The sequence below is a fragment of the Pan paniscus genome, chromosome 8, assembly GCF_029289425.2.
Source record: "Pan paniscus chromosome 8, NHGRI_mPanPan1-v2.0_pri, whole genome shotgun sequence".
Lineage (NCBI taxonomy): Eukaryota > Metazoa > Chordata > Mammalia > Primates > Hominidae > Pan > Pan paniscus.
Genome location: NC_073257.2, coordinates 41265254 through 41289557, shown reverse-complemented (window position 1 = coordinate 41289557; position 24304 = coordinate 41265254). Strand labels below are relative to the sequence as shown.

The 24304-nt window shown below is 38.6% G+C and overlaps 1 protein-coding gene across 13 annotated transcripts in view; it reads right to left on the bottom strand.

The window, feature by feature from the left end:
- Positions 1 to 24304, bottom strand: part of WAC (WW domain containing adaptor with coiled-coil) — a 91721-nt gene that overhangs the window by 8004 nt on the left and 59413 nt on the right. For 8 of the 13 annotated variants that reach the window (XM_055092558.2, XM_003821437.4, XM_055092557.2 and 5 more), the window contains exons 7-11: positions 20631 to 20939; positions 6357 to 6602; positions 3954 to 4076; positions 2851 to 2999; positions 347 to 465 (exon numbers count right to left, since the gene is read on the bottom strand). In XM_055092558.2, the coding sequence (XP_054948533.1) occupies positions 347 to 465; positions 2851 to 2999; positions 3954 to 4076; positions 6357 to 6602; positions 20631 to 20939 (946 nt within the window). The remainder of the gene's footprint in view (positions 1 to 346; positions 466 to 2850; positions 3000 to 3953; positions 4077 to 6356; positions 6603 to 20630; positions 20940 to 24304) is intronic. The other 5 variants (XM_008974905.3, XM_063607658.1, XM_063607657.1 and 2 more) reach the window with 1 other exon arrangement.

Sequence of the window (24304 nt, the reverse complement as noted above, 5' to 3'; positions counted from 1 at the left end):
ACTCAAACCAAAACTGCTATGAGGAGGTTAAAAAGTAAGGTAATTCCAACAAATATTGTAAAATCGTGTGCCTTTCTGGTACAAGTATCACAAATCTTTAGCCCTGTCATATTCCACTGTGTAAAATTTTAAAGAGCCACTTTCTTCAAAATAACCTGGGCTTCACTACTAGAGACAATAACCTACCTCTTGTATACAGGTTTGTCTTTGTAAATTTTACAACATGTAAGCCTACTTTAGGGTATTCATGGAGTTTAAGTTCTATTTTACAGATATAATATTCAAACAATGCAGTGTACCATCATTAAATAAAACAATGTGGTCTCAATATACAATATCAACCTACCTTGAGCGCTGAAGACTTCGAGGAGAGACAGGTTCATGACCTTGCTGCTTGTCAGCAGTTACAGGCTGCTGTGTGGCTGACTGTGACACTGGTCCTTGCTTAACTACTGGAGTACTAACCTGAAATGTCAAAATCTGGTGAGATGGTCTCCAAATCTAATCCACATCTCTCCCCCCAAAATCTAGGTAATCGTCTTGAAACATGTAAAATGTGGTGTGTTTTAAAGAAGACAGTCAAGTTCTGAAACTTAGATCTCATTTCTTTGTGAAAATGGCCCAAGGTCATAAAATTACTTCCCTATCAAACCAGTGTAAGAAACTAGTTCTCCTTTACAGCTCAGTTTTCTTTCCAATACATTATTATCTCTTTTGATTTACTGTTACTTTTATATCAATAAAAGTAAATTATGTATGCTACCACATCATACACATATGGATGCTTAGATTTTAATGATATGGAGAAATATGTGATTGGGCTATCAGAAAATGAGTTATGGCCCATATAAAGTTCAACATGAGAGTTTTTCAAAGAGATGTTACTCTACAGAGGTAGACTGAAGTCCATGATTGCCAATCAGGATATGTATTATATTCAGAAGCCACATAGAGAAAAGCAGTTTAAAATATAAGCTCTAAATTGAGGCACAAAGGCAGATGGAGTCCTTTGTGATTAAGTCACACCTCACTGCTGTTTTTCTTTTGGTGGGGTGAGGGGATATGATTAATAATTCTCCCTAACAAATCTGGAATGTCCTGCTTAACTTCTGAATATTACCTATCAATTCTAGTCAAGTCTTATAAAGAACATTTTAGTAAGCACTACATAAAAGCTCAAATGTTCAATTATTTTAAAAACAACTTGAAGAAGTTTTTGGAACACAAAAAACGAACAGCTACCTGCTTAAAGGATTTTTTTTTTTTCAGACAAGGTCTTAGTCTGGTTGCCTACTCTGGAGTGCAGAGTGACGTGATCTTGGCTCACTCCAACCTTGAATTCCCAGGCGCAGGTGATTCTCCTACCTCAGACTCCTGAGTAGTGCACATCACCATGCCCAAGAAAGTTTTTCAGAGTTTCACTCTCTTGCCCAGGCTGGAGTGCAGTGGCGTGATCTTGGCTCAACTGCACCTCCACTTCCCAGGTCAAGTGATTCTCATGCCTCAGCCGCCTGAGTAGCTGGGATTATAGGTCTGTGCCAGCATACCCAGATAATTTTTGTACATTTAGTAGAGACCGGGTTTTGCCTGTTGGCCAGGCTTGTTTCAAACTCTAGGCCTCAAGTGATCTGCCTGCCTCGGCCTCCCCCAGCAAATTTTCAAATTATTTTTGTAGAGATGGGGTCTTGCTATATTGCCCAGGGCCTAATTCAATCATCCTGCCTTGGCCTCCTAAGTGCTGTAATTATAGCTGTGAGCCACCGCGCCCAGCCTTCTTAAAGGAGTTGAAATGCTCAGTTTACAAGTGACTATAAAACCAATACTACCACTTATTTCACTTTTAACCAGTATTTACTATACTCTTAAAATGCCACCCTGAAGACAAGTTCTAAGCTCCAAAAATAACATCTCTTTTGCCAAAACTCACATTTTAATTCTTTCCTCCTTAAAATACTGGCAAATGATAAGGAACTGCATAATAAACTAACAACTGTAACTTGGAATTTTAAAAATCAATCTAAATTGACCCTAAAACATGCAATGATCAATGGCCAAGGTAGGGAAGGGATGAACAAACGGGAAGACTTAAAAGCTGACCAACCACCTCTTTCAAGTTATATTTCAATGCATTTTTATTTTTGGGCTTCTGCTTAAGATCTTACAAAGAATTATTTGGCATTAAAAAGTCTGAAACAGCCCACTGTTTCAAAACTACTCAAAAGAAATTCCCCCTACATTTACCATTTAGACCAGCAATTTTCTAACTGCACCTATGGAGCCAACCATGTAAGATTCTGCTGGGACAAATACAGGCAATATAAGCTTAGTAAAATGGGTCCCTGTATTCACAAACACCTAGGTTTCAAATTCTGACTCTACCACAAAAACTTAACTGAGAGTTTGATTTTCTCATCTATTAAATAAAGCAAGTGATTCTCATGATGTGAAAGCTAAACATACATTAAGTTCTTAGCACAGAAACTGCCTCATTTTTTAAATACAAATATGGAAAAGTCACTGGAAAACATGTTCATTCATGTCTTTTGGAGTTTGAAAATTCTACAAATATTAAGACTCAGTATATCCTCTTTATCTCACTCTCCATGTGACAAATCCCAAAACCATTAGGGAACAGACTCAGATGGTGTATTAAAGTAGCACAGATTCAAAGCCCCCCTCTATCCCTCAGTGAACTGAGAAATTCTAGGCTGCATCTACTATCATACCTGTCATTCATTCCACCACTACACTTCATTCTCAGAGGGCTTTTTCTATAACAGATTCTAAAATGTTACTGACTTTCCAAAAGTAAGTAGTTTCTTTTCCAAATGTCCCTCAAAGGTGACATACCTTTGGCTGTGATGAAACAGGAGGAGTACTGATCAAAGGTTTGATAGGGACTGTGTTAGTTTGAGGTGTGCTTATTCTTGGAGAAACATATGATCTTGGGGATGACGCATCAGATGTTAAAGACATCGGAGACTGATTAGATGGCTGGGCTGTAAAAGAGGGAAGCAATTAATTTTAAAGAAAAACAAAACAAAACAAAAAACTAAAGTCCTTTGTAATATATGTGGCAAAGATATTTGTATTACTCTAAACCCCCCCACCCCCATATTACCCAGAGAACACTTATTGGAATAAATCAGAATCTGACCTTCTCACTGGGCCACACTGACTAAGTGAGCTGTGTGTTCAGAGGTAAGCACACCCAGTGTGGCCCACTCTCCTTTATGTGGCTGAACAGGAAGCTAGGCCTGAACCTAATCTCACATGGAAGGCCTCCTCACCATCCTTATTTCTTCTTTCTTATTCTACATTTAGGCCCAGGTATCCCACGCAGTCTCCTGCTCATGAGGCTAGCCAGAGGGTTGCAAGAGTCTTTGCACCATTATACTTCCATTCCAGACAAGGCATTCCTGCTGTTTATCAGCTTTCTGACAAAGTGACCCTTTCACTTCCCATTTGCTCCTATGTGTATCTCTCTCCATTTGGATACCTTCATGAAGAGGGATATCTAATTCAAGGCAGAAAATGAGCATTTCCATATTATCCAGTCAAAAAACATCTAACGTCAATCTGAACCAAACTTCAACTCTTCAAATACATGCAATGTTTCACAAAGATATATGGCACATCATAGTTTACTTTCAGCTTTGGCATAAAAAAACTCATTAATAACAAAGTCTGAATTAAATACTGTATTAAATAATTACAGATTTGATGGCAATACCTTAAGACAAATGTCAAAGCTTGCTTCTAAAAAGAAAGGAAATAAAAATACTACTGTATATGCCAGTGTTACAAAAAAAAAACAAAATTATTGTAGCTAATCTCTTAAAAAACTAAAAAAAAAAAAAAAGGAAAGAAAAAACTAAATACAAAAAAGGGCTATTAATTCCAAAACAAAATCAAGATACCATTCTAGAGATATCTAAGATGAGTAAGAATACCTTGTGTAGAGAGCTGAGCAGCTTGAGAAATCAGAGACGTTATGTTGAAAGCAGATGGTCCAGCAGTAAGAAACTTATGAATTATAGACTGCAGTGAGGCTTGTGTCACAGCTGCTGTAAGAACTAAAAACATATTATTTCATACATTCGTATAAAAACAAGAGGCTTATGTGGCATTACTAACAACCTGACAAGGAAGAGAACTCACAAGAAACTGGAATATTTCAACCTAGAACTCTCAAAATAAAAGCCTACTAGATAGGAGTAATACAATGGGTCCCAAATTTGAAATGATCTGAGGCAGAGAAAAAGAAACTTAATGGGTTTACAATAAAGGTAAACCAACAGAGTTTCTTTTACACTAATTAAGATGATCACCTGAACAAAGTCTCTCTACAAAATTTAACGAGTGTTCACAGGAACTTCCGATTACGTCAGAAACCTATTCATATGTGAGTGTTCAGTATGTTATATGGAATTAACTGGATAAACAACTGCTATTTCATGTGACTGCCTTTTTAGACAAGCTGGCCATTCAAATCCTGTATCAAGATCCACCCTAATAAATCTAAAAATGGATATAAAAAAGGGAGTATTGGCCGGACATGGTAGCTCACACCCAGCACTCTGGGAGGCTGAGGCAGGTGGATCGCCTAAGGTTAGGAGTTTGAGAGCAGCCTGCCCAACATAGTGAAATCCCGTCTCTACTAAAAATACAAAAAATTAGCTGGGCATAGTGGCAGGTGCCTGTAATCCCAGCTACTAGGGAGGCTGAGGCAGGAGAATCGCTTAAACCTGGGAGGCAGAGGTTGCAGTGAGCCGGGATTGCACCACTGCACTCCAGCCTGGGCAACAAGAGCAAAAACTCCATCTCAAAAAAAAAAAAAAAAAAAAGTATTTAGAAATACCATGTATTTTTGATGTGTAAGATATTTTATTATTGACATTAACTATTATTTCTTCAACTATTTATTTTGGAGACAGGGTTGTGCAATCACAGCTTACCATAGCCTTCACCTTCCAGGCTTAAGTTATTCTCCCACCTCAGCCTCCCAAGCAGCTGGAACTACAGGCGTTCACCACCACACCTGGCTAAATTTTTGTATTTTTAGTAGAGATGGGGTTTCACCATGTTGCCCAGGCTGGTCTCAAACACCTGGGCTTAAGTGGCCCACCAGCCTCAGCAAGTGCTGGAATTACAGGCATGAGCCACTGCATCTGGCCTCCTCAAACTATCTAAAAGCCCCATTTTGCCTAAATGAAACATTTACCTACCACACAAGAGAACTGCGTGGTTAGAGAATAAAATAAAAATACAAAAAAATTAAGGACAGTAAGAACAGACTAATGACCAACTAGCCTGAGATAACTTTATTTTTAGGATAAGAACTTAACCACTTAACACTACTTTTAAGTATATTATGTGAAAATGTACATAAAAATTGTTCACTTTATTTTTATTTATTTATTTTGAGATGGAGTCTTGCTCTGTCAGCCAGGTTGGAGTGCACAGGCATCATCTCAGCTCACTGCAACCTCCGTCTCCTAGGTTCAAGCGATTCTCGTACCTCAGCCTCCCGAGTAGCTGGGATTTACAGGCATGTGCCATCACGCCTGGTTAACTTTTGTATTTTTATTAGAGATAGCATTTCACCATCTTGGTCAGGCTGGTTTCAAACTCCTGACCTCAGGTGATCCACCCGCCTCGGCCTAAAAATTTATCATTTTCAACAGAAAATTTTGCAGTGCTTTTAGGAATTAACGTGTGAATCTGAATAGTTTCCAAATTAACACATCTACTTTTATTCACACTTTTTCAAAGTGGCTGACTAAATATTCTGAAACGTTAAGTAGCATTACTGAAAAGCAAGGCTGGAATTAAATAATGCAATTCACCAGGAAAAAAATGGCAACATTTTATCTAGTACCTATCTCCTCCCTTCTCAGAATTTTTTGAAAGTATTTTAAGTAGCTACCTGAATTCCTACTTTTCTAGTAATTAGCATATTTTAAATATTCTGAGTAATTATTTATACAGGTTTTTAGAAACATACCAGAAGTTTTTATACCAATTTCAACAAACGCTCGATTGTTTTAATGTAAAATTTCACCATACACATTATGTACATAGAATGGCTTATCTCCAGTAACTACCAGACACATAACAAGTATTGAAAAATATACACAAGATCCAAGCACCACTAACTCAATTATACTACCAATGGTCTTAAACTACAGTGGATATAAATTTCCAAACTCCAAAAACAAAAAACAAAACAAAAAAAAGTGTTCAACTATAAATTTCAAAAGAAAACAAAGACCATTCCTAAACTGGGGATTTTACTACTTACATAACTTTGCACAATGCAAATAAATTTTTAAAAAACTGTTATGAAGATTTACCTTCATTTATTTTAGATATGTCCACATTAGAATTATTAAGCTGCAGCGTGGCTTGCAAAGCAGGAAGCAATTGTCTAAGAAGATTTGGGTCCTGAAGTAAGGGAGGTATTGGTGACTGTGGAACAGGAGAAACAGGGACCGCTGAAGCAGATGTTGGAGGTGCAGATGTGGGGTTCAGTCCAGAGGCAGAAGACGTGGAAGGAGTTGTGCAAGAATGTGATACGGATTTGTCTCCTGATGTAGATTCTAAATAAAAAATAATAAGCCTGAAAAATTACCTGAATAGAGAAAATTGGAACAAACATCAAAAGAACACCTCTCATGTGCCAGGCACCTAACATAAGTAATCTCATTTAACCCTTACACATTGGAGCACACAGAAGATGCTCAGTAAACATTCACATGACTACAATAATGATTTAGACATTTCTCACCCTATTTCATAGGTAAGAAAGCTGAACAAGAAAGGTTAGATAACCTGAAGCCATAAAACCTGGCAAATCATACCCATATCTGATTTGAAAAGTACCAATCTGTCTACCACCAATGCTATCTCAAAGATAATTATTTATTAACCACACATTCAAATAAGCTTCCATTAGGATAAAAGGACAATATAATTCTACAGGATTTAATTTATATCTCATGAAATAAGGTGAAAAATGTTTATGGCCACAGTAACAACCTACCTCAATAAGACACTGGTCTTAATACAAATCAGGGTAGGTACACCAAGGTGGTTACACCCAAAATGGGCTAAAGATGTGATGAGAAGAGACTTTTATACTTAATAACTGAGTTTTGTAACTACATACTTCCCTTTCGTAATTCAATATATAAGGCAATGAGCTATTTGTTTCATTTTAAGATTATTAAAAAGGACACTTTAATATTAAAAACAACCCACCTCATAGTATTTAGAAATAAAGGATGTATAAAATATGCATGGAAAATTATTTGAAAGCTGTTGTTTCAATTATTTATATAGATTTAATGTAACTGTAATCAAAGCCCCAAGAGCACTGTTAATACTATTTGACAAGCTAGTAACATAAATCCTGAAGATTCCATAACCTGAAGAAAAAGAACACTGCCAGCAGGACATGCCCTGCCAAATATAAAAACTTACATTTAAAACAAAGCCAGTTAAAGGTAGACTGAACTTTTGTGTAGGTATTTAAGTCTTTAAAACTCTTAGACGAAAACACAGAAAGGTATCCGTAACACCAAGCAGATGTGTAAAGTTACAAAAAGCAGAACAATTATATTCAAAGTAGTGGTAATCAGACTATTTAAAGAATTTCTATACATCAAAATAGACAAACTGCCCAATAGAAAAATGTACAGAAGACATTATTTCAAAGAAGGAACTTGAACGCCTAGGAAATTGAAGAAAAGATGCTCAACTTCATTCAGAATCAGGACAATGTAAAATAAAGCAACATATCCCTTTACACTCACCATAATGCAAAAATTTTAAAGTCAGACATACCAAATGTTGGCAAAGAGTAATGAGAACATTTACTCAACATTTCTGATGGATAATACATTGATATAACCACACTGGAAAGTAATTTGGCATTATTTAGAAAAGTTGAAGATACGAACACTACACGACCCAGTAATTCCCCTTTAGGTACACACCCTCAGTGAAACTCAGATATATGTAAATCAGGAGAAAATTCAAAGACTATCACAACAGCACTCTGTTTGCTTTTAGTACAAAACTAGGAACAACCTATTTCTTTAAGATTTTCAAGATCATATATACAGTACTAGCAAGCTTATTGAAAACAGACTCCCCTATGAGTCTTTTTACACTACTATAATGGTCGAAAGAACTAGGGATAATAGCTCTCTAAAGTGTGGATCTCACAGCTGATTTAAGTACATTTCAAAAATGTGTTGATTAACCATGATGAACTCAGAAGGACTAAGATATTTTTATTTGCGTAAGGGTATACACTTTTAAAGGAGGGTGCTTGAATCCAGCAGACTGCCTATTATTTTCAGCTTTACTGTTCTGGATTCATAGACAAGCATAAAGAAACTCAAATAAAACGATAAATGTTTTCCTTGCGAAAATTCTGCTGTCAGATGGACGTGGTGGCTCATGCCTATAATCCCAGCATTTTGCAAGGCTGAGACAGGTGATTGCTTGAGCCCAGGATTTCCAAGACCAGCCTGGGCAACACAGCAAAACCCTGTCTCTACTAAAAATACAAAAAATTAGCCAGCTGTGGTGGCTTGCGCCTGTGGTCCCAGCTACTCAGGAAGCTGAGGTGGGAGAACCACCTGAGCCACGAAGTCATGGCTGCATTAAGCCATGATTCAGCCACTGCAATCTAGCCTGGGCAATGGGAGTGAGGCCCTGTCTAAAAAAAAAAAAACCAAAAAACTGCTGTCAGCTATTGTATTTTATGGGGCAATCAATTATAGAGTATATTAACAGTATTCTCCAGATCACATCCCTCTTAAAGGTTCTTTCACACACAACTTGGGGGCATCCTGATTAATATTAATAATGAAATAAACTCTTTATTTCTACTTACTGCATGAATTAAACTAGTATTAATATCCCCCTGAAATTATCCTCATTCTTTGTTATTTCTGTAAATTTTCTTCTGCTTTTAACAGAAACAAGTTGGAGAAGAAAGTGCAAGGTGTTTACAATCTTATTTTCATGTCTACGAGACATGAAAATTAGCAGAAGGGCTTAAAAATCCTTCAGTGTTGCTCATCAAGCCAAGCAAAAGGGAAAATACTCCAAAATAAAAAAAAATACACATCATCATTAACAAAAAATAACAAAAACATCCTTAATTTCTGTTTATTTACCCCAAGGATAGACTTCTTTTGCAGTTTTGGGGAATTACAAGTGAGTAGTGTGGAAACCAGTTGATTCTACTTAATATTTATGGGACTCTTGGGCAAGTGACATCTCTGAAGGCCAGAATTTCTCTATGAAAAGGTTTGATTTTATTAAACCTTTTAATAAAGGTATTAGTCCTCAACAGACTGCTCATCGGAATCACTTCTAAAGTTAAAAAACAAAACAAAACAGATACCTGGGCTCCAAGCCACATTTACTGAACGGAAGCCTGGGCATATATAACAACTTGTAAAAGTTCTATGTGTGATTCTGGCACTACTTGCTGTTTATGCAAAAATAGACTGGAGAACCTCCAAGGTTCCTTTTAACTTTAAAAACAAACAAAAGAAAAACATAAAGCAAAATTGAAAAAATATAGCACAATGTGGAGAACTGAATTGAATAAGGATACGATCAGGGACAGAAGCGAAATCTTTTATCCATGCAGGTCTTCAGCATGCTATATTTACACTTTTTTTATTGCTCCACTCTCTCAACCAAAGACACACATATAAACGTCCTTCCAAAGCATGTTGCAAGTTATTTACATTTCTTATGTTACATGCCTCAATCTACATGTATAATACTAAAAAAGCTGAGTTTAATAATACAAACATAAAATGCTATTCTGAGAGGTAGTTTTAGTTTTATCACTGAAATAGTATAAAAGGTAGAAGTTTTATATTTAAAGTGTTGGTTGGGTGCCCCTCCCCTTTGGTTTGGAGTGCCCTTACACAAATCTAGCGTATTACTCAGTATCTTCTATTACATAACATTTATTATCCCTCCTTTGTACTAGGAACATGAGCTTCCTCGGGAGAGGAATTGTGTTGTATCTTTTCTTTCCTGAGATACAGTCGTTCTGTCACCCAGGCCGGAGTGCAGTGGCGTGATCTTGGCTCACTGCAATCTCTGCCTCTGGGTTCAAGTGATTCTCCTGCCTCAGCTGGAATTACAGGTGCATGCCACCACACCCAGCGAATTTTTTGTATTTTTAGTAGAGATGGGATTTTGCCATATTGGCCAAGCTGGTCTCGAACTCCTGGCCTCAACTGATCTGTTCACCTCGGCTTCCCAAAGTGCTGGGATTACAGGCATGAGCCACCACGCCGGGCCTTGTTGTACTTTTCTCTGTAGCCCTTGTAGAAAACAGGACTCGGCACCAAAATGGCATCAACATACACTTGCTGCCTGGGTGCCAGTTAATGACAGCATTCTTCAATACAGGTAACAGGAGCATGTACACATGCATTCGCATTTAACTTCTAGGCCAATCATCTTGATTGGCCTCAAAACTGATAATGCTAAACAATTAAAAAAAAAAAAACAACCTGATAATGCTGGGAAGGTAGGCCTTACACTTCCATTGATGTAACAGTCAAAGAAAACGATGAATAGCTCATTTTATGCTATATTCATAAAGCTAAGTAACACTATGTAGAGACAAATTTAACTTAAACTTATTTTAAATAATCTTATAAAAATAAACCACCTTTTGAAAACACAAAGGCAACGAAACTTTGGAATAACTTAAAAAAAAATCAGCGTACTTTTAGTATAGAAATATACATATATACATATATTTTTTGAGACGGAGTCTTGCTCTGTCACCCAGGCTGGAGTGCAGTGGTGCAATCTCAGCTAACTGCAAGATCTGCCTCCCGGGTTCACGTCATTCTCCTGCCTCAGCCTCCCGAGTAGCTGGGACTACAGGCGCCTGCCACCTCGACCGGCTAATTTTTTGTATTTTTAGTAGAGAGAGGGTTTCACCATGTTAGCCAGGATGGTCTCGATCTCCTGACCTCGTGGATCCACCTGCCTCAGTCTCCCAAAGTGCTGGGATTACAGGCGTGAGCTACCGCACCTGGCCTACAAATACATAATTTTAATTAACAACTTCATTTGTCTGAAACCTTTTCGTCTAATTTGTTAGGATATGAGGCTAATATGCTTAATAACATGTTTTACATGTTTGCAACAAACTGAACATAAACAGAAAATCCACATCTTTGAAAAGAGCTAAACACAAAGAATGAATTTACGTAAGAGAGAATGTAGTGTTTTTCATTAAAAAGTCAGTTCAATGCTTTCTTCTGCGCTTGAAGAATATCAGCCCTACTCTCACTGCTTCAATGCAAACTTTTCCAAGCATTAAGGAAACCTAGACTACTACAGATCAAGCTCGTCCAACCCATGGGCCACGGGCCACATGAGGCCTAGGACAGCTTTGAATGTGTCTCGACACAAATTTGTAAATTTTCTTAAAACATGCAATTTTTTTAAAAGCTCATCAGCTATCATTAGTTTATTTTATGTGTGGACCAAGACAATTCTTCTTCTTCCAATGTGGCCCAGGGAAGCCAAAAGATTGGATACTCCTACTTTAAATGGTCTTTCAAAATCACTCTTTAGTAATGGAATAATATCTGGTTTTAGCTCTAGTGTTGACTTGTGTGTGCCTATGATCTTTTTTTTTTTTTCCCAAGGCAGAAGAACTTTTCTTAGTACAGAACAAAATGAAAAGTCTCCCATGTCTACCTCTTTCTACACAGACACGGCAACCATCCGATTTCTCAATCTTTTCCCCACCTTTCCCCCCTTTCTATTCCACAAAACCGCCATTGTCATCATGGCCCGTTCTCAATGAGCTGTTGGGTACACCTCGCAGACGGGGTGGTGGCCGGGCAGAGGGGCTCACTTCCCAGTAGGGGCGGCCGGGCAGAGGCGCCCCTCACCTCCCGGATGGGGCGGCTGGCCGTGCGGGGGGCTGACCCCCCCCACCTCCCTCCCGGACGGGGCGGCTGGCCGGGCGGGGGGCTGACCCCCCCACCTCCCTCCCGGACGGGGCGGCTGGCCGGGCGGGAGGCTGACCCCCCCACCTCCCTCCCGGACGGGGCGGCTGGCCGGGCAGAGGAGCTCCTCACTTCTCAGTAGAGGCGGCCAGGCAGAGGCGCCCCTCACCTCCCAGACGGGGCGGCTGGCCAGGTGGGGGGCTGACCCCCCCACCTCCCTCCTGGACGGGGGGCTGACCCCCCCCACCTTCCTCCCGGATGGGGTGGCTGGCCGGACGGGGTGGCTGGCCGGGCGGGGGGCTGACCCCCCCCCCACCTCCCTCCCGCACGGGGTGCTGATCCCCCCCACCTCCCTCCCGGACGGGGCGGCGGGCAGGGGGCTGACCCCCACCCCCCACCTCCCTCCCGGACGGGGCGGCTGGCTGGGCGGGGGGCTGATCCCCCCACCTCCCTCCCTGACGAGGTGGCTGCCGGGCGGAGACGCTCCTCACTTCCCAGATGGGGTGGCTGCTGGGCGGAGGGGCTCCTCACTTCTCAGACGGGGCGGCTGCCAGGCGGAGGGGCTCCTCACTTCTCGGACGGGGCGGTTGCCAGGCAGAGGGTCTCCTCACTTCTCAGAGGGGGTGGCCGGGCAGAGACGCTCCTCACATCCCGGACGGGGCGGCAGGGCAGAGGTGCTCCCCACATCTCAGACGATGGGCGGCCGGTCGGAGGTGCTCCTCACTTCCCAGACGGGGTGGCTGCTGGGCGGAGGGGCTCCTCACTTCTCAGACGGGGCGGCTGCCGGGCGGAGGGGCTCCTCACTTCTCAGACGGGGCGGCTGCCGGGCGGAGGGGCTCCTCACTTCTCGGACGGGGCGGTTGCCGGGCAGAGGGTCTCCTCACTTCTCAGAGGGGGCGGCCGGGCAGAGACGCTCCTCACATCCCAGACGGGGCGGCAGGGCAGAGGTGCTCCCCACATCTCAGCCGATGGGCGGCCGGGCAGAGACGCTCCTCACTTCCCAGATGTGATGGCGGCCGGGAAGAGGCGCTCCTCACTTCCTAGATGGGATGGCGGCGGGGCAGAGACGCTCCTCACTTTCCAGACTGGGCAGCCAGGCAGAGGGGCTCCTCACATCCCAGACGATGGGCGGCCAGGCGGAGACGCTCCTCACTTCCCAGACGGGGTGGTGGCCGGGCAGAGGCTGCAATCTCGGCACTTTGGGAGGCCAAGGCAGGCTGCTGGGAGGTGGAGGTTGTAGCGAGCCGAGATCACGCCACTGCACTCCAGCCTGGGCACCATTCAGCACTGAGTGAACGAGACTCCGTCTGCAATCCCGGCACCTCGGGAGGCCAAGGCTGGCGGATCACTCGCGGTTAGGAGCTGGAGACCAGCCCGGCCAACACAGCGAAACCCCGTCTCCACCAAAAAAATACGAAAACCAGTCAGGCGTGGCGGCGCGCGCCTGCAATCGCAGGCACTCGGCAGGCTGAGGCAGGAGAATCAGGCAGGGAGGTTGCAGTGAGCCAAGATGGCAGCAGTACCGTCCAGCTTCGGCTAGGCATCAGAGGGAGACCGTGGAAAGAGAGCGAGAGGGAGACCGTGGGGAGTGGGGAGAAGGGAGAGGGGCTATGATCTTTCAAAGGATATTTTGTGATCTCTTCCTAAGCTATTTTAAACTTTCCTTCACTCTCCCATTTGACATTTCTGTGACTTGTATATCTGACCAATTATTTGATATGTGCTGTAAATATCACCCTTTGATTTTAAATTCTACGTATTTAAGAGACAAAACTTCTTAATGCTTTATAATTATAAATTATTCACTTGTATTTCCAAATTCTGCGGGGGCAGGGCAGCCTACCAAAGACTAGACGCATAAAAATCTGTTGCTATAACCTCTTTCTAGGGTTTAAAATATTATCACTTCAACTCTTCTTATAGGTACCCCTGCAAACTACTGTAAAGAGCATAAAGTCAAACTTTATTTCTTACCTATATTTTTCTGGTATCTCAAATCCTTTTCAATATACAGAAGATCTAAAATGATACTGGTAAGAAGTGCACTTCTAATCATTACTTTCCTGTTGTTTTGACACAGCAACTGCTGTAATACTGAGCAGGACATGGGGACACATGAAACTCAAATTACTGCTACAAAGGCAGCCTGCTTTATCTATTTTGTAATAGTGGTGTTACATGGGAAACATAGAGCGGATTATGAAGAGGTATGTAAGTGTAGTAGGAAAAAACCATAAGGTAGGTAGGTGACAACACCTAAATCTGTGACTTTAATTTTTAAATTCATATTTTTACTCATGTATCCTTCTAGAACTTAATGCATTTATAAATGTACATAAATATGCTGTTTTATAACGAAGAAAGTATTAACTTGTTTTATTCAACTGAGAAAATCTTCATGTTAATACACACAAAAGATAAGCAACTTCCAACAGATTTTGCTAAAGTGACATCCCATACTAGCAAGACCCACTTACACACTCCCACATACTGTGCTTCCCAACATTCAATTGTTGTCATTAGTCTCAAGAGTGAAAAATATCCTCCTAGTAATCTTAATTTTCAGCATACACTAGCAATCTTTCTCTTGCATTGTTTTTACCCTGGTAAAGTATACACAGCATCAAACTTACTATTTTAACCATTTTACAAGTTTAATGCAGTGTCTTTAAGTACATCCACATTTCTGTGCAACTATCACCACTATACGTCTCCAGAACATTTTCATCTTCCCAAACAGAAACTTAACACCCACTCCCACCCCGGACACCACCAAACAGTCCCTGGTAACTACTATTCCAGTTTCTGTCTGTATGAATCTGACCATTCTAGGTACCCTAGTATATGTGGAATCATAAAACATGTGTCCTGCTCCTGGCTTATTTCATGTAATATTCTCAAGGTTCATCCATGTTGTAGCATGTATCAGAATTTCACTCCATTTGAAGGCTGAATATTGTATTGTTAGTCTATGTATCACGTCGTATCCTTTCATCTGCTGATGAACACTTGATTGTTTCTATCTAATGTTTGTCTGTTGTGAATTACTAGGAACACCCGCATGTAAGCATGTTTTGAGTCTCTGCCTTTCTTTTGGGTATGTATCTAGAAATGGAATTGCCAGATCCTACACATAATTCTGTTTAACTTTCTGAAGAACTGCCGAACTGTATTCCAGAGTAGCTGCATCATTTTACATTCCTACCAACAATGTACAAGGGTTTCAATTTTTCCACACCCTCCAAAACACCTATTTCCATTTTTTAATTATAATAGTCATCCTAATGGGTATTAAGTGGTATTTCATTATGGTTTTTGAATTGCATTTCCCTAATGACTAAGGAGGCTGAGCATCTTTTCATGTGTTTACTGGCCACCAGGATATCTTCTTTGCAGAAATGTTTATTCGAGTCCTTTGCCCATTTATGAACTGTGTTGTTTTACATGGTTAAGCTGGACTTCTACATATATTCATTCATCCCTTATCAACATACGTGATTTACAAATATTTTCTTTCACTCTATGAATTGCATTTTCACTCCCTTTGATGTACAAGTTTTTAATACTGACGAAGTCCAATGTGCCTATTTTTTTCTTTTGTTGCCTGTGCTCTGGTATCATATTTCAAGAAATCATGGCCAACTACAATACCATTTAGATTTTGTTTTCTTCCAAGAGTCTCAGTGTTTTAGTTCTTAAATTTAGGTCTTTGATCCATTCTCAGTGAATTTTTGTATATGGTGCAACAGCTCTTCTCTAATTTTCTGTTCATTGGATTGTCCACTGTTCTATTGGATTGTCTTTTTCATTCTGCTTTGTATGTATCTTTTTATGTATCTTTAATGTATCCTGTTACATGTCGCAAGTATTTTCTCCTGTCTGATACTTATCTTTCAACCTTTGTTTATTGTACTTTTCATAAAGAAGTTTTAAATGTCTATGTGGTCAAATTTACTAATTTTTAAAAAGACAAATCCATTTTGGGTCTTGATGAAGACTTTCCTTACCCTCAAATTACAAACAATATTTCCTAATATTCTTTTTATCAGTTATTTCTTCATTAAGTTGACTAAACCTAGTTAAATTTAATGACTAAGACTAAATTCCTACACTAAGTTATTCGATTATTCAATAAATATTTGAATAACTATGGCCAATCTTTCTAACTTTTCATGAATATTTAGTAAGCCTAAAAATTATTTTACAGCAAAGCAACTGAGTGCTGAAGTTGGCCCACTACCACTGCCAGTTAATGACCATCTACATCAGCTATAAGAGCCTAGCTTTAACACATACTGAAGTTTTTGAGTTCATTCAATTGTCATTTAGTCTACAGATAGCATAAAAACAGAAGGAAATTTTACTTCAAGTGACTGACTCACACCTCATATTAAAACGACTAGTCTGTCCTGCCCTTTACATATGGCACTAGCATGTGAGTATGTGATTATTTACACATGTTCATACGGAGAGCTAGCTTGAGATTACTAAATAGGTCTAATTCTATGGCTACTTTGTTTTGTTTTCAAATTTATCTCTGCTAATAAACCATAATTCTAAATCACTAAATAGAGAACTTACTGAATAAGGATATTAAACTCTCCTGACAACTTGGTCATAGCAAACAATAAGGACCCACGTTTCCTATTTTGTCATTTCACCAATCTAGAAGGGATGGCAGAGTTAGAGCAGGTTTAAAATGGCCATTGGGGTGCCAACTGATAAAATTCAATTTTGTATTTTTTTGGTGTATCAGTTTCTCTATTTGTTGTATGGTTGTCCAATAAAGTGATCATACATAGATGTTCAAATGTTACCCTAACAAACAACTATAGACCTAAATGGGGTCACCTCACTCCCTTGTTTCACTCTACCTAACATCAAGACTGTTCTCTGCAAAAATAAAAGAGCTCTGCAGCTTTCTCTACCCTTCTGACTACTCATGCAGGCACAAAACTTGAATTCACCTTAGGTTCTTTCTCTCAAATGACACACTGGCATCAAACAGATCTAAATCCATTGCTGGTATGCTTTAATCAGATGCACAACACATACACAAACTTCTTTTTCTCCAAATACTTTTTAAAAAACCATGACCAGTGCAAGTGCTCCCAACTCTCAACACCTGTTCTTATAGCATCCATCTACAACAAATATTTAACACATAGAACATGGATGCCTATACAACATCCATTACACACATGTAGTATACGCATCCATCCAACATTTACACACTGTTGTATAGGCATCTACAACAAATATTTACACACTGCCTATTATCTGTCAAGCACTAGGAATAGAGCAGTGGTTAAGAAAGACAAAGACTCTGCTCTTATACACAGCATCAACCACTGACATCTTTAGACACAGCTCAGCTATACTATCAGTGCTTAAGAACAACAGGCCAACCTGATTTGAACCATCAGCGCTTAATATAAATTATTTAATTGTTAAGAAAAACCTAAACAAGTAAAATCACTAATTTTACTTGTTTTAATCATTTTAATCATCTACTGATGAGAAGAGTCAATAGAAAGCTTAATTTAAATAACATGGATGTCTCCGTTGAGAAAAAAAATATGTCAAATGGACATTTCAGAAATATGGAGAACAATCTGAACAATCTAAACAGACTAAATGGAAAACAATCTGTAAAGATTAAAGTTGCTATAAAACTTATCTAAGGATGTAACAGTCTTCAATTAACATACAAGGAGAAGAACTTGGAAAGACTGCACAATTTCCCCTATAAAAACAGATAATTCCATGGTAGGTAATCGAGTTTCTTCCTACAAGTTTAAGAATACTATATATAAATTATGCACATGCTTGTGATTAGCAAACACACTTCGTGAAATTTAAACTCGAATCTACTCTGTCAGAAATTTTACATTACGAGCGTCCGAACTGACATAGATGTGCTGTATGTTATGTCTTTCATTGTATTTGGTTTTGAGGAAAGAACAGGGTTGTGGAGAAGCTGCCTCTAACACCACACGTTTGAATTGGGGTAATGTTTAGGCTCTTCATTTCTAAGATAAGAGATATTACCTTCCCTCACCAGTGTTGTTTTAAGGAATAAACTAAAATGAACATAAGACAATTAGCATCAAACTGCATGGAGGGAAGGGTTAGAAGGTGAACAAAGTACAAAATACAGTAAAACATAATGTTGAGCCCTAGAGGGGATACAATCTAAGTGAAAAAACTGAAATTACAATGTTTAAGTGTTGTAACAAAAGAGTATTGGATTCAACAGGACAGCAATGAAAGAAAGAACATGTTCTATTTAGCAAAAGCTCAGGACAGGAAAGATAATGGCAAGTCCTAACAAATGTCCAAGTTTGCAACAGATGAATTACAGAGAATTAAGAGTGCAACGGGTGGCGACCAAGCTAGTAAAACAGACTGCAACCATCCTGTCAAGTGCTTGCTATAATCTAAGCATGGACTTTATCATCTGGATGTTTAAAAAACCACTAGAAGTTTCTAAGCAAGGAGCCGACACAATTCAATTTAAATGGTATAATGATGCCACTGTTAAGCGGATAGACTGGGTAAGAAGATAATCAGGAGATTATTTCAAGAGAACCTGGCCAGGTACGGTGGCTGGCACCTGTAATCCCAGCACGTAGGGAGGCCAAGGCCAGAAGACTGCTTGAGGCCAAAAGTTTGAGACCAGTCTGAGCAATACAGTGATTTTTACAAATTAACAAACAGAGAGAGATGACATGAATTTCAGTAAGTGAAATCTCCACGAAAGATTTTTACAATTAAAAGAGAGAGAGAGAATCTGAATTTCAATGAGTGCTAGGAGAAAGAGCCCAAGATTTGTCAATGGGTGGGTGGGTGAGAATGTTTAAGTATTTAAGGCAAAGTTAGGAAGAACAGTGCTGTCAATTACTGCGAATCTAAGAATAAATTGTGGGAAAGGGAGAAATTAGGGACACATTGTATATGAGGATACGTAACAAATACTAAGAGTTTAGAGAAGGTAAGTAGATACGTAAGTCTGAACTAGAACTAAAGACTTGGTAGTCATAACAGTAACAAAATGACTACCAAGGAACATGGTTAACAAGAAAAAGAACCAAACAGAGGAAAAAAGGCTGAGATGCTGATATGTAAGAAGCAGGAAGGAACAGAAATAGGCAACTGAAGGAGGGTAGTATCACAGAAGCCAGAGAAAGAATTGCAAAAAGGAGTTAAAAAGTGTTAAATGTACAAAGGTGACATGGGATAAATACTTTCAAATGGCCATCAGAATTTTAACTGACAAGGATTGTTAAAGTAAAATTTTCTGTGAGCAAATTGTCAAAATTACAGGAACTTAAGAAACCAAAATGTCCTATGGAAAATATATTAACTATAGCATTAATTCAGATTTCATCTCTCAATATTTCTCTTTGCAAATTTGTCACAGGGTAAATCTGACATGTTATGTATGAATTTTGGTACAAACCATCTTTACCAAATTTGACATTTGGAACAAGCAATAATCTGACACATTATGCACTGTATGATATATATACTCAAGTATATGGTTGAATAACAAGGAAAATTCAAATAACATGTATAATACATATGCATGTATTACATGCATATAACATGTAATAAGAAAATTTCAAATAAAATGTATTTATAGTTGAGTTTCTGCTCAACTATAAATATTAATCTCTATTAATCTAGATTTTAAGGGGGCTACAAGTTCTTTTTTAGGACTCTTTAAAATCACACTGTAGTTCAAGGAGAGAGGAAATCAGAAACAAAAGAAATCCAACTATTTGAGCCCTTTTGTCAACAAATTGAATCAATGTGAATTAATGTATCAAGCCTCTCCTAAACCCACAGCATATTTAAAAGCGCATCGACACTTACTAATGGTCTGCTAATGGATCTACCTATGACAATTTATTTACTGCATTTTAATTTCCTTAGATTCTTAAAACATACTATGAAGTACAAGTTTCAAATTGTGAATGGTCTATGCAAATTTTATCACACTGCTTATGTTGTGTCACACCTTCCAAGTAGTTGTTCTTAAATTTTTCTGTAACTTTTTAAACATGCTATGATTACTGACACTGAGTTGGATAAACGCAATTTGGGTTGCAACGTTTAACTTCCACTCTTCAGACTTAAGGTCCAATTCAGACATTAACACGCCTTATCTTATGGCCCACAACTTAATTTTCTAATCACAAACTGAAACCAATAATGAAATGTTATACAGACATTAGTTTTAAAATACCTCTATATTAAGTATTAAGAGAAAACTGAGACGATTTATAAACTAAACTGTCAAGACAATGATCACAAAAACAGAAAACTGAAGAGACAGTTACTTGACTTTAACAAATTACTTAAACCATTATTGTTTTAAATTAAGCACTTGACTTAAAATTCAGAGGCAAGAAACAGTTCTGAGGCTGGATAATTATAAATTAAAGAAAAAAGCTAAATATTGCTAACTCTACACCTAACTCTACACAGAAACATTCTAAAAGACTTTTTTAAAAATTTATAATTCAGAGCCAAAGGAAATAATGTAATATATAAGAAACTTAGAAACTATAGTTCAACGTGCAGCATCTAGTAATAATGGCATACCTTTTCTTTCTGTTTTCTGTGCAGGGACAGAAGATGTGGGTGTAGGCAGTTTTGATAAAGTAGATGCTCCATTAGCATCAAATGATTTCTTTGGCTGGTGATCAGACTGTAGCGTAAATGGACTAGAAGGAACAGTGCTTGGGGTAGCAGTTGGATGAACCACTGGTTTGATGGGGTGCTGTACTGGCGTAGAACTACTGTGAGTCTCTGCTCTTGGCAGTCTGTAGTCTCTGTCATTGTGTCTGCTTGTTTGAGACAAAATATTCTGTGGGAGCAAACTACTGGCATCACTGGAATGCTTGTCTTCCACTTTAGTTCACAGTTCGAAAAAACAGATGTTGGAATGACAGAAGGGGGAAGAAAAAAGATTACATTAGAATCCTACCTTTAACATCAGCTAATTTAGCAACATACTTGTACTTACATATTCTTTTATAAAACTGCAAACCCAGTTAGTGTCTGCAGTTTTACCACTGGCATGTAAATATGCAATACTGGAAGAGGAGAAGTTTTTGCTCAACTATAAATATTCATCTATACTCATATTTCAAGGGTGCTACACATTTTTTAAGGATTCCTTAGAATCACACTGTAGTTCAAACAAAACATAAAAAAAAAACAAAAAAATCAACATATGGAGTTATAATATCTCATAAAATTTTTAAAAATGTTTTAAAAGCAGAAAAAGTAAATGCTTCGTTCTTTTACACTACGGGTCACAGATTCTAATAACTGAATTATTCACAGTGGTTCAACTGCAAAGGAATATTAGGCTTCATTAGCCTGGTCTTTCTGAATACTAAGTTAGCTACAATTAGTTGCCTCTAAAGCAGTTTATAAGAAGGCTTAAATGAAATCATTTTAAGATGACTGAAGTTATGATGAACTGTGAACACAGTAAGTAAACCAATCTGTAGTATTTTTAATGTTACAAATACCAGAGAGTTAATAAAATCATGATGCATAATGCTATCTAAAAATAGAAGTCCAACACCCGCAGCATAGTCAGAACAATCTACTTATCACTAGGTGTATTAAAAACAAATCCTCTTTCAATTTAAAGCCACAAAAATACTTTAAGCTCAGAAATACTGAAAAGTTTAAAATCTATCAATTTAAATTCTAACACCATGATTCCACAAAACAGTACAAAAAGAACGAAAATTTCAACTATCATGTTGAAGTTCATTCAAAGTGTCCAATCTAAATTACAATATTCCCAACAATAACTAAAGAATTAAAATAACCTCCAAGGAGAGAAACTACCTAAAATCCAAGCATGTGATGTACAATAATTTTACTAAAGGATGCCCTCTCTGTTGATTATTGTATAGTTTTTTTCAATTCACAGCTCCTCCAATTGTAAAGACCAAGACAAAACAACGAAGGAGGAACATTCAAACTAGAAGTCAGTTTCAAAGCTGTCAGTACACAACCACTACATGGTACACCACAACAAAAGGTACCGGAATACCACCCAAAAAGTCAATCACATCAAAGCACAAGGTCTTTTGACAATGACTTACTACATAAAATTCAGTGTTATAAATGATACAATATAAAAATCTACAAAAATGAACAGAATACAAACATCTGTTGTATGATAGTAATATATAAGTAAGCTATCAACTTGCATGAACATAAAATTTAAAAAGTTTTATTCTACAGTTTCTACCTGCAATGAGGATACAACTAAGACAGAAACCTTTAGAGACAGACATAGCAGGAATAATATCATGCCCAACCCTGTATACAATTTTTATTTCCTCAACCAAGAAAACTTCCTTTCAGTTCTATATCGCTAGTCAAAATGTATCAAGCATATGTACTCCAATGAAAATTAAGGATGATACTTCTAACATTTTTGAATTAAAAAAACAAAAAGGGCAGCAGCATTACAGGAACAGGGGATGCTATAGCTGTAACAGCTTTCTATAGTTACAACTCTAGATAAACACAGTTAAAGCAGTGCCTGTTTGTCACCCTCCCAGAGGGTGGTGCTTTGCTTGTCCTGACTGGAGAGAGGGGAGGTATGCTACTGGCATCTAGTGAGGAGAGGCCAGTTATGGTGCTCAACAACCTACAAAACAGGAAAGCCTTCCATAACAAACAATTACTTCACCCAAAGTGTCATTAGTGCTTCTGTTGAGAAACCCTAAGTAAGGTTTCTCTAAACATAGAGCCATCAACATATAAAGCACAGGTTTGCAAAAATAAAAATTAGTAGCAGTTAAACGCAAATTAAAAATTTTATCCATATAATTTTCAGTATCAAGTTGTGGAGAATATTAACATTTGATAAAATATTTTATTTATTTATTTTTTTTGAGAGAGTCTCACTCTGTCACCCAGGCTGGAGTGCAATGGCATGAATCTCGCCTCACTGAAACCTCTGCCTGCCTCAGCCTCCCAAGTGGCTGGGATTACAGGCGCGCACCACCACGCCCAGCTTATTTTTGTATTTTTAGTAGAGACGGGGTTTCGCCACATTGGCCGGGCTGGTCTCAAACTCTTGACCTCAGATGATCCACCCGTCTCGGCCTCCCAAAGTGCTGGGATTACAGGCAAGAGCCACCGTGCCTGGCCTTTGTTAAAATATTTTAGTGCTTTACAAACACTTAATATATTGCAAAAAAAACAAAAACAAAAACCTCATTGAAACCTACTTTATCTCTTTACATGTAAAAATCTTCTGAATCCTTCCCCCTCTGCCATCCCCTAAAGTTCTTTTATTGGTAGTCAAGAACAAGCTTTAAGCCATACTCTACACAAACACCAATACACTGAAACACAAGGCAACACTCTGCCAGTATGTTTTGGATAGACTAAGTTAAATACTTGAATGGCTTATTCACTTTATTACTAAGTTGACCAATTTTTTAAAAAAGCAACAACACAGCTAAGGTTCTTCCTCAAACATTACCTAAACTAAAAAAAAGTGTGATACATGACTACATTTCAACACAAGCACAGACACAATGACTCCTCATTTGCCTATCTAGGAATTTAACTGAAGGCAGTAATCAGAGAAGTGGGCAGATATGAAATCATAATCTTGTTTACAGCAGGAAAAGGCTGAAAACCTCCCAAGTATTCATTGATAGGGGATTATTTGTCAATGAAGGTATACCTATGCAATCAATATAACAAATGCAGAATTATAAACAGACATAAAAACATATTCCTGACACATTACTGAATAAAAGAACAGGTAAAAAACAGCAACACAGAATCCCATTTTTCAAATACATACATATGTAATTTGTATACACATTTATATGCATACAGAAAAAAAAGTATATATTCCAAAATGTTCTGGGGTCATGGAATTTAAAAACTTTACCTATTTACGAACACGGCCTACTTTTGAAATCATGAAGAAAAACAAGTTAAAAAGTTATTTTTATACTTATCTATCACTCATCACTCATTTTCTTTTTTCTTTTTTGGAGACAGAGTCTTGCTCTGTCACCCAGGCTGGAGTACAGTGGTGCAATCTCAGGTCACAGCAACCTCCACCTCCTGGGTTCAAGCGATTATCCTGCCTCAGCCTTCCGAGTGGCTGGGATTACAGGCATGCGCCACCACACCTAGCTAACTTTTGTATTTTAGTAGAGACGGGGTTTCACCATGTTGGCCAGGATGGGCTCGATCTCTTGACTTTGTGATCCGCC